Genomic DNA, 12,199 nt, shown 5'->3' with positions numbered 1-12,199 from the left:
TTCACTATTCAGCATTCGTTTGGCAATCGTTTTCTGCCCTGCGTTTTTTTTTTCCCTGGACCAGCACCTCTTGCACTGTTCATGGGACATGAACAATGCAAATAGGCAAATGAACAGTAATTTCATTTATGAACAGTAACCGAAAAATAATTTTTTATTGTTTTCAGTTTTTAGCAAAATAAGCGGATCTCAAATAGACTCTCAGTATATTTTTGATGGGGTAGCTAAATGTCTATTTTATAGGTAGAGAGAGGACCAAATTCCTCGTATCTATAAACTTCACTTGCCCATCAAAGTTGGAGTTACTCACGAAACTTATTTTTCCATTAACCAATGTTCTAAAGGTTGGATCAAAATTTGGGTTTCTGGTGCTCCTAGGAGCTAGTGTCGGGTCAAACATGGTCAAAGCATGAAAAATGACGTTTCAAGTGGACTTAGACCTTGTTTGACTTTTGGTTAATACAGGGTTGATTAGAGGCATTTTGGTCAATTTAATCGGAAAATGCACTTCGAGGGCTTCGAGGACCGAACGGGTTGTGCCACATCAATCTAACTTTTTCCACGGCCCCATATAGAAAAGATAATATTTTTGGAATTTTTGGAGTCTAGCATGCAAATCAAGGGCAGATAAAATATGGTATCTACAACTTTATATTGTTGAAAAATGGGAATTTGGAATGGGTCCCAAACGTTGTGGGTTTCATTCAAAACCTCACACTTAGTGCTGAAAAATTTTTCTTTTATAGTTTTTGGAACCTTAACATGTGTATGCAGGCTCGTGTATTCGCACGCATGTATAGGACATGCGCATACAGCTTTGGACATGCGTGCGGATACGTGCATATGCGTACGCATGCCTTAGGGTTTCTTGGCCTTAATTTTCCAAAAATACATTTATTTAGTTCATAAAAAAGTTATATTTTTCCAAAAACACTTTGCTTAAGTTAATTTCAATATGATTGAGCCCTAAACTAACCTTGGGCTTTAGAATTCTAACATCATTGGGGATGGGGGCCCGAGTCTTAAGGGGTATAAAATGCAGTATTTGCATGACCCACCTCTCTTCTGAGGCATCGAATCATGTCCCTATAGCTCTTCAAACTCAGAGTTATTGGAAGAATAGATTAAATGGAAGAAGAGGTTTTAAATTTGAAGACGCTTGATTGCTATGGGAGGATTGTGAAAATGTAGTCAAAGATGCTTGGAATACAGATGTAAGTGGCATGCATGGGTTGACTCTAATTAAACAGAAGATTGATGCTTGTGGTGCGGAGTTAAGGGAATGGGCCTCAAAAACCAACCCAAATACTAAAGAGATTAAGCAACTTCAACACTAGATTGAGAAGTTAGATGTTGCAGAGGTCACTGAGGAATCTTGAGTAGGATATTTAGGGGTGAGAAAAATCTTGGATGACTTACTGTTGATGCAGGAGATATTCTAGGCATAGAGATCCAGAATTTCTTGACTTAAACATGGGAACAAAAACACAAAATTCTTTCATTCCAAAGCATCACAACAAAGGTAGTGAAATCACATACAGGGGATAAAAAATTCGGCTTAGAATTGGGTTGAAGAAGTCGAAAATTTTTAAGACTCCTAAAACAGGGCACCATGCAAGTTTTTCTGTACCTTAAGACCATATACGTGGTTGAAATTTAGATAGTTTTTTTTCCTGTGTGGCAGTTGATGTCGTGGAAGTTACAAGAAAACAAACCTGTTGCTTTCTAAATGGAAAGAGAAACTAAACACGTTAGTTTCTGAATGAAAACCTTGAATCCATAAGGGGTCCCTTGAATCCACAAGTTGATAGGATTCAGGAATCCACCAAAGAGAGAAATAGACAAAGTCTATATTTTTCATAAATCTGAAAACTGCATTGACTTGGAGGCTACAATATGTTTAAATAGCAAAAGAAAACCTAGATTGGCTAGAAAAATTCCAAGAAACCCTAATTCGCACTAATCATGTAATTAGGTAGCAAAATAGTAATTTTTGCCAAAAATAGCAAAATTGAAATAATTGTGAAAATTGAAAATATTGTCTCTAAGAGATGTCCCAAAACAAATGAGACCTTATCCTGACTTTTAAACTAAAGGTTATTAAGGAAAAAATATTACTATAAATAGCGAAAACATTATTTCATGCAAAAACACTATAAATAGCAAACAAATATTAACAAATCTCTTCGACCTGCCAAATTTCATGCAATTTTGACACCTGTCCTTGCGCTGTGACTTCCAGTGCCCTTGCTGCTCCAGGAAGGCATGTTTAGTCTACTCTACATTCATCTCCCCCACTTGGAAAGAACTCGACCTCAAGTTCCCACTATCTAGCTCATCAGGAGGATGGTAATCATATAAGTCAGCAACATTGAATGTAGAAGAAATATTTAAATCCCAAATAATTTTTTTTTATTATTTTATTAGCCACGTCAACATTTACTGTGCAAACAGTACACTCCATCTGACTCGTATAAATTTTTTGTTACTAGATTGAAGGCAAGGACCAAAATGGATATGATTTTTCGTTTTTCAGGGACTTAGGTAGGTGCAACTAAAAAGTAGAGATCAAAAAGAAAATCGGCCCAAAATGTAGGAACTGAAAGTGCATTTATGCCAATAACATTTAATGGGAAATATTCTACAATTCTCAATATATTATCCGAAAAAGAAAAATCTATATATATTGTACCTAACCTAGTATTAACACTCGAGAGGCAAAAATTAATTTTTTTTATTCTTAAATTGAGATATTATTGAGAAAAAAACCACACACAAAACACTTACTACATATTTTGAAAATCTACCGTTAAATTATATGTACTTTACGCTTTTAACACACATGTCAAATTTTGTGTCAATTGGATATTATTTACTTTATAATCTATAAGCTTATATTTTATGCATAATTTTAAACTATAAAAACATGCAACTTAAACAACTTTTTAATAACATAGCTATTGATCTTTAACGTAGCTAAACTTTGTTCTTATTTTATTTTATTTGTTTATCAATTGTTGAGAACAAAATTTTCACACCACATGGCTTTATTTCAATGGCAACTTGCACCACATCAATATTATCATGGATTTTGGGCAAATCTTTTTCAAGTCCCAAAAGATCCCATATTTACACAAAACAATGCCAAAACCCATGATCCAAAACCCATGGCGATATTATCTCATCAAAGCCCATGGTTCAAGCTTAGGGCACAACATCTTATTTTCCGTTCATGATCCAAGCTCATGAGTCACATTGGGGGAATTTTGGGAATCATGGCTTGACGGGCCTAGCAGTATGTGTAGTAAAATTCCAATGGTTCAAAGTTGATGAAAGAAACATGTTGTTTGGCATATCTTCTCCAATTTGTTGAACTCTGAAAAGTCAGTGTGCAATAGGTAACATCTGGTAAGCCTCTTATATCACATAACACTTAAAATGATAAAACTCCCCATTACTCTTTACCTAAAACTTAATATTCATCATATAATCTAATTATATTATTTCATATAAAATATATTTTTATTTTCGTCCATCCCAAGCACATGCCTAAATCTAATTGGCTATCTGTAAATATAATAAATCTATTTAAAATCTCATCTAGCATTAAATGCCCTCCTTGCTCTCCAAGATTTGGTCACAACACAAAGAGACCATAATTACATCTCTAAAACTTCATCAAATATCAACCAATGAGTTTATTACTAACCAAGATTATATTTTAATAAAACCATGAACTAAAGGTATAATTTTCCAAAAGAGAAAAATTAGCCAAAAAGTACCAGCAGCAGCTCCGGCAGAAGTTGCCTCAACTCTAGCAGAAGCTGCAACAACTCCAGCAAAAGCTGCAACAACTCCAGTAGCAACTGAAATAGCTCCAGTAGTAGCTTAAGCAGTTGACATATGTCCCAAAATGACATTACTAGCCCATTAATGGTCAATCCCAGCACCTACCTGCTATACCAAGAGAAGCAAATATCCTATAAAAGAAATCTTACAATTTTAAGCTAAGATCCTTAGCCTCCAACTACAGCACCAGAATTAGAAAGATCACATAAGATGTATCATACCATTTTCAACCAAACCATGAATTTAATGCTGAATACTTCCTCCAGTATATGACATCATATAGCTGACATCATCCAGCAATGTTAGGACAGCTACTGTTGTGTTGCAACTACTGCTGTGTAGTAGCTATTGTTGTGCAGTTGTCAGCTATAGCAGCTACTGCTGTATTGATGTGTCAACTGCTGTATTGATGTGTCAACTGCTGTACAGCTACAGTAGCAACCTTAAAGCTTCAGACTTTCTTCTTTTGGCTAAAAACCAAAAACAAACTAAAAAAATTACTCATTTTGCTAAAAAATCTTTCTTTATTTGCTGATTTCCCTTCAACTAATTCAAACTTAGTTACATACTTGGCTCTATATAAAGATGACCAAGCAACACAACACAACACACCATTATTCATCCCCCTCTCACCCTCTTATTTTGAAACTTCATTCACTTTGCTGCCCATAAACACATCTCCATCTCTTTCTCCATTTCTCTTGCAAAATCTCTCCTCTTAGATAATGACACCTATTACCACACTACTACCCATCTCTCCCATACTCTATTATTTTGAAATATCATCATGTTGCTGCCCATATCTTTAAACATTTCCATACTTCTCCATCTCTCTTAGATAACACCTATTACACAACACACCATTACCCATCTCTTTGACACTTTATTTTTTCCTAAAATTTCATCATTTTGCTGCCCATAAACACATCTCCATCTCCTTCTCCATCTCTCTTCTTTGAAAGCAATATAATCCATGACATAACACAAAAAACCACTCCAGCAGCAGCTGTAATATCATGTATTTACTATATTTAACCTCAATATCTTTCATACTTCCTTATATTTTACAAACACATTTGCCACAAAATATCCATACTTCTCATATATCTTAAACTCCATGTCAAACAAAGTATATATACATATAGAAGATCCATATTCAACAAAGTGTCTACATATACCTCCCATACATATTACAAACACCATATCTCACAAAACATATATATTTTTTACCATCTTTATACACCTTAAAAGATATCAAACACTCTTCCAAGAAAATGTTACAAAAGCCCTTCTCATGGAAGGCATATAATTATAATGCTAAAAAGTCCATCTTATGAAAGGCACAAACTTATAATACTAAAAGCCCTTCTTATGGAAGACAATATCATTTATATTTGACTAAAAACTAAAAGAGCATTAAATGGGGAAAATCATTTAAGTGCATGATAAAAGGGAAAAACTTAACCAACCTATGCACACGGCTGAACATATTCTCTCTCTCTCTCTCTCTAGTTGCACTCATTTTTCCCTTTCAATCATGAAGTCATTATGAAATGACTCATAATATCATACTGTACTGCTGGACTAATTTTATTATGCTACCGAAATGTTATGTCCATTGATGTTATACGGCTGGAGCCACAAACTATGAAGATAAATCATTATATTTTTATCACCAAATTTATAATATTGATTATATTTTAATTCATTATCATTGTACGGATGTACTTATGTTATTATATCACTGGAATGTTATCAGCTCATTGATGCTATAGGGCTGGAGCCACAAATCATATAAAGTGATGCTATAGTTGGAACCACAAACCATATTAAGATAAGTCAACATTTCTCTATCTTTGAAATCACATTATTAAGTATATGTTAACTCATTATCAATATACCGCTAAATGAAAGTTACTCTAATAATATCTTACTATTTAACAATCATGGATTTACTAATATTTCACTAATCAATATAAAAATATTGACAAATTGAACCCATCCCACTGCTGGACATACATTATTTGGACATGAACCACCACTAGATATATATTATTCGGACATAAACCATTGCTCGCTAGACATATATTATTTGGACATGAACTATGGCTGGACATAAACTATTTGATATACATTATTTGGACATAGACCATTGCTAGACATATCTTATTATGTTGAACATGAAACATGAACCTCAGCTGGATATAGACTATTTCGGACTCATCTCATTGTTGGACATATGACATTTAATTAATTATTCTCTAATATTGGACATCACTTAATACATATAATAATGATGTTCAACTCATCATTTATTCAAAGCTATTCAACTAAACATATTATTTATTTATCTCAACTATTATCACGATTCTTAGACTTTGGGCTTTATCTATTTTGTAAGCTTAAAAATGTACCAAAAGCCATTGGTCTATGTGGCCCAATGTCGAGTTCTGGATTGAACTCCCTAAAACAAATCCAGGTCTAGCAAAGTCACCACTCCAATAGAAGACACATGGTTGCGTGCAAAAACGACCCCCGACACCACTTCATTAAAATATTCTTTCTTTATTATTTTTTATTTCACTTTTACTGTCCTGCATATCTTTCTGTGTCTTTCTTTTCTCCAAAGCAAAAACAACCAACCCACCACACACAACCACTGCCAACCACCACCATCATCAGAAAACCCAAGCCACCACCACCATCATCAAAAAACTCAATCCACCACCCAAGCCACCACCCATTGCAAAATTGAAACCCAAGCCACTACCCACCATCCACCACCATAAATTGAAACCCACCCACCCACCAGCCACCACACAAATTAAAACTCACCCACTTGCCGCCATTGCAAACCTCAGTCCAAAATCAAACCGATCACCAACACAAAATCCCACCTTTCAAACTCAACCAAAATCAACCAATAACCAAACACACAATAAGAGAGAGAGAGAGAGAGAGAGAGAGAGAGAGAGAGAGAGAGAGTTTGTCCATAGCAAAAGAAAATTAAAAAAAAAAAAAGAAGAAGAAAGGGAAGAGAGAAATTGTTGTTTGTTGTTGTTCTTGACCTCAAGAATGCCATTGTTGGTGATTTCAACTGCCACCACAAGTTCATGCCTCACCAATCTCAACCATCCTAAAATAATCAAAAAATTTTGGAAAAATTACAATTTACTACCTCAAACTATACCTCATATTATCTTTGCACCTTAAATTTTTTGAATGCACATTTTGACCTTAAACTATAAGCATTGTTACATTTTGCACTCCGACATTAACTTTTCTGTTAAGTTTGATGAAAATCCAAAGTTTAGGGTGCAAAGTGTAATTAAGAGTATAATTTAGTGTGATAAAGTGTAATTTCTCCTTTTATTTTAAGAAATTAAGAAGAAGGCCAATTAAGTTTTTTTAGATGATGTCATATTTTTCTATTCAAGTTAATAACAAACTTAATGTTAGGGTGCAAAGTGTAACAATGGTAAAAGTTCAAGATGCAAAACGTGTATTTGAAAAATTTAGGGTGCAAAATGTAATTTGAAAAATAATTTAAGGTGATAAAGTGTACTTTTCGCAAAAAATTTCAACGTGTGGGAAACCCGACTTAACCGGGTACTAACAACAACACTAGTGGATAATAAAATTTTTCTTTTTAAAAAACCCAAATTTAGTGTCCAAGGACATTATTATCACCATCAAAACAACTGGCTACAACTGAAGTAACTTGTTAAATTTGTGCAGTTTGTATTACTGCAAAATGGTGGAATATTAATTATTAGAAGTAGGATCTAATATCCATTCCATTCAATAATAAGAAAGTTGTATATCAGCATTCAGCAGCAGCAATTTATAAATGGATTTATGGAGGTTTCGCAACACTTTCGTGCTTGCCATTTCTATTTTGGAGCTATTATGTGTTTCGGCTGAAGAAAAGTATAAATCAGCCATTGGCGACCCTGGGATGAGAAGAGATAATCTTAGGGTAGCAATTGAATCTTGGAATCAATGCAACGAGGTTGGCGAGGAAGCCCCAAACATGGGAAGCCCAAGGATGGCTGATTGCTTTGACGTCCATGGTTCTGAATCACTCCGTAAGTGTAGTATATACTTTTTCTCTCATGTAAAATTGTGTTGTTTACATCTTTGCCAAGATGGAAGTGTTTGATAAAAATAAATAAATAAATAAATGTTGTTGTCACCGAACAGATATCTCATAAAATAGTTGACGTATTACTATCCGTATAATACAAGCTTGGATCTGGGATAGTTTGGTACAGCTTCTTTTTCTTTCTTTTTTTTAAATGTAATTTGAAATCGCATTACCAAATTAACGGGCATTCACTTAATTATAATTCGGTGATAACTAGTTGAATCTACTAATCTTTTCTTCGGATGAGGATTGATACATCCAATCCTACAAGTCATGATCATATGTATAACATACAGCAATAATAATGTTTTTGGATGCACTGTACAAGTCATATATATGTTTTATTTGTACTTTTTGTATTTGCTATGCATGCAGTAAGTTTCCCTGGTCTTTTAAAAATTTGTGTAATTTATTATCATTTTGTTGCATGATTTCTAGTGGGTGCATGATAAACAGGTCTAAGAATTGTCATATATATATATATATATATATATATATATATATATATATATATATATATATATATATATATATATATATATATATTCATCATATTGGAGAAACAAGAGCCAAGGAAATAGGGATAAAAAATAGAAAAAGAAAAGTACAGCCCCTTTCTCTCTACATTATTTTGAAAAATATTTGTATTATTAGAAAATTATGATTTTTTATAACAAAGTCATAGAGAAACTCATTAAAATCATTATATCCCTCTATTCCAAAGTAAAGATTGTTTTGAAGTTTAAACGGAGGCTTCTAAGGGGTCACATACTTACAGTACATCTATTGTATTTCACTTTGAACGTTCCATCAAACCATAGCTGATAAAAGTTTTCTCAGCAAAAAAAGAAAAAGAAAAAGAAAAAAAGAGAAAAAAGTTTTCATACCTATTCCTTTTCAGCAATAACATAATATAAGGTAAAGGGTTTTTTTTTTTTTTTTTTAAATTTGTTTTTTAAAATTCTATTTTTCAAATTCATATCTTTTTTTTTTTATTTTAAAAAAAAACATTTTTCAGTCCCATCATAACTTCTTAAACATAAAAGTAAACTTCACTCTCCCATATTTTAAAATTTATCAAGATCTTGATGAATACAAAATGTAAAAGCTGCAAGAAACTATTACATTAAAAATATTACTAATTATTATTATAATACCTTGGTCATGTCCCTCTACTCCAATTAGCGGTCACCAATATACAAATTCCTATTATTGGTAGAAACACTGAAGTTTTTAATGGCAGGCTCATCCAGCGAACGGTAAAATACTAAGATTACCCTATACTGGTATTCATTTGGTTTTTTGGGGAGTAAGAGTAAGTAATACAGCTAAATGATTTGAGAATTTATTTATATATATAGCGAAAAAGTAATACTTAATTCAGGAAGCATTTCCAAATTAAGTCATGGTAGATCTAATTAATTATTGGGACCCAAACTGGCCGCCAATTAGCACTGAAATTTGATGTTTTGTGATCTTGGGAGGTAGTGATGCTAGATCACAAGGTGTATGAAAGAGACAACAGGCTTGGGATAAAGGACACTTCTGGAGAAATAAACGCCAGCAATGCAGACCTTTATGCGGCGCAGAAAGAGATCTACTTGGGGAAAAAATGCCAAGTCCAAGACAAGCCAAGACCATGGCAGTTCTGGATGATAATGCTAAAGAGTGGCAACACCGACACAACAGCCGCTATATGCCCGATGAATGGTATGAAAGCAAAGCCATTCCCACCAGAGCCTCGGTTTCCATGCTTCGGTAAAGGGTGCATGAACATGCCATTGATGGACCATAACTATACAAAAAGCGTTAAAGGGGAAAATGGCAATACACGACTAAGGGGCAGTTTTTATGGGTCGTGGGACTTGGATGCAAATGTTACAGAGGCTGTTACTAAAAATGACACTTCATACTATTCTGTGACTTGGGAGAAGGAACTTAGAAAAGGAAGCTGGGTTTTTCATCATTTGTTGAAGACATCGTCAAAGTATCCATGGTTAATGATATACTTAAGGTCGGATGCCACAACGGGATTCTCCGGAGGATATCATTATCAGACAAGGGGAATGTCAAAAATAGTAAGTTAATCAATCACTAAATTGTTAAGAGTACAAAAAAAAAAAAAAAAAAAACACACCTTACATTGTTAGAGTACAAAAGGCCAATTATCAATCACTAAATAATAGAAGAAAAAAAATTCTTAAAAAAAAAAACCTAATCATAATCATTATGTTTATGGATAAATTTCTTACATTGTTTCTTTCAGATACCAAAATCTCCCAATTTCAAAGTTAGATTCACACTTGACATAAAGCAAGGAGGGGGTGAAAATAGCCAATTTTACCTCATGGACATTGGGAGCTGTTGGAAGAACAATGGAAAACCCTGCAATGGGGATGTGACCACAGACGTGACTCGATACAGTGAGATGATCATAAACCCTAGTACCCAACCATGGTGCAAGCCAAATAATCTACAACTTTGCCCTCCATACCACACTCTTCCAAATGGGACTCGCATCCATCGAACAGACAATGCTAACTTCCCTTATAATGCATATCACCTACACTGCTCTCCAGGGAATGCTCAACATCTCGAGGAACCCTACGACTTATGTGATGCATATAGCAATCCTCAACCTCAAGAGATTTTGCAAATTTTACCTCACCCGGTTTGGGGGGACTATGGATATCCAACAAAGAAGGGTGAGGGTTGGATTGGGGATTCGAGGACTTGGGAGCTTGATGTTGGAAGGTTGTCTCAAGATCTTTATTTCTATCAGGTACGTTAAGTAGTTTCTACGCATTCATGATGTTTTAGTCGGGCACAATCTCCAAGTTGTGTTAATTAAGTGAGGAGCAATACTATGGACATAACTTTTTTCATAACCTCTTTTTTAGAACTTTTGAAATTCGTAAGTTAAAATTGGAGTATGTCAAGAGTGTTATAGCTCAATTAGTATTTTGTTATATTTTCAACACAGATGTCTACGGTTCAAACCCCTCTCCCTCCCTCCCCCCATTGTAACTATGGAATTCTCAACCAAAAAAAAAATGATAATTATGATTGGAATAATATAAGTTTCTTATCGCTCTACCATGTGACCATCTACCATCAATATTACTTTTATTTAAAAAAAATAATTTAATACTACTTTTATTATACAACCATTATAACAAACCATGTAAGCAATGTGAAAAAATTTCTCTGCACATTTAATGTCAATCAAAAGTCAAGAATAGCACTAGCTAGTAGCTACCACTAGGCGTCTAGAACTTTAGGCGTATTAATAAAATATCGCTTATCAAAATCACATTGTTCTAAGCAAAATAGTTATTTAGTAATTGTTCTAAACAAAATGGTTATTTAGTTATTTCTTAGTTGCTTTGCTTGCACTAGTTAATTGTTATTATTGTTATTACATTACAAGCTAAAACATAAGAAGCATGGTATTTTTGCTGAAATCCAGGATCCAGGTACTGGGCCTGTGGCAAGGTATTGGCCATCGATTGACTTAGGGACAGAAATATACATTAGCGGCAATGAAGTTGCCGAATGGACAGTTAGCGACTTCGACATCATCTTACCTTGACAACACTAAGCTTTGCTCGGCTTGTTTCAACATTATTGTTTTTTGGAAAATGGTTTATTTTCTAGAAAGCATTTTTTGGAAGACTAACTTATTTTCCGGTGTTTGGTAACAACTTTGAAAATGAGCTTGAGAACATTTTTTGATGTTTGGTATGTACAAATTTTTATAACATTACTTGTTTAATTTATAACACACACACACACACACACACACACATATATATATATATAACATGTGTATTGTATAAACCCACATAATGTAATTAATATAAATACATAAAAAGCCAAGAATGAATTTGGCTTCGAATTAAATTTTTGACAACAGATATAATCAAAATTAGTTGTCCAACTTTTAAGATCTTAAACGCTCATCTTGCTTATATATATTAGCCTCTAAGCATGCACTCAGTGGCTCTTTTTTTTTTTTTTTTTGTAAAAGTTAATATATATATATATATATATATTTTTTATATTTAGTTTTGTTTTTGGATAAACATGGGGTGTATTTTTAAAGGAAAAAAATAGCGTGGGTTGTTTAATTTATTTTTCTATTTAAAAAAAAAAACAATAAATATATAGTTATTTTGAAGAAGTGGGCTAGTGGAATGGTGT

The 12,199-nt window shown here is 33.6% G+C and overlaps 1 protein-coding gene across 1 annotated transcript; it reads left to right on the top strand.

The window, feature by feature from the left end:
• The first annotated feature begins 7,699 nt into the window (after window positions 1-7,699).
• LOC142620633 (uncharacterized) lies at window positions 7,700-11,588 on the top strand. The gene is made up of 4 exons (XM_075793973.1): window positions 7,700-7,937; window positions 9,485-10,074; window positions 10,263-10,778; window positions 11,466-11,588. The coding sequence occupies exons 1-4, from the start codon at window positions 7,700-7,702 to the stop codon at window positions 11,586-11,588; spliced, it is 1,467 nt and encodes a 488-aa protein (XP_075650088.1).
• The last annotated feature ends 611 nt before the right edge of the window (window positions 11,589-12,199 follow it).

Source organism: Castanea sativa, chromosome 12 (genome assembly GCF_040712315.1).
Source record: "Castanea sativa cultivar Marrone di Chiusa Pesio chromosome 12, ASM4071231v1".
Taxonomy (NCBI): Eukaryota; Viridiplantae; Streptophyta; class Magnoliopsida; order Fagales; family Fagaceae; genus Castanea; species Castanea sativa.
This window is presented reverse-complemented; position numbering and strand designations above follow the sequence as displayed.

Bases quoted from the DNA above. Each gene is read 5' to 3' on its own strand.
- LOC142620633 (XM_075793973.1), top strand. From the start codon at position 7,700: ATGGATTTATGGAGGTTTCGCAACACTTTCGTGCTTGCCATTTCTATT. The intron at 7,938-9,484 runs GTAAGTGTAGTA...CTTGGGAGGTAG, and splicing joins CCATGGTTCTGAATCACTCC to TGATGCTAGATCACAAGGTG. The intron at 10,779-11,465 runs GTACGTTAAGTA...GCTGAAATCCAG, and splicing joins AAGATCTTTATTTCTATCAG to GATCCAGGTACTGGGCCTGT.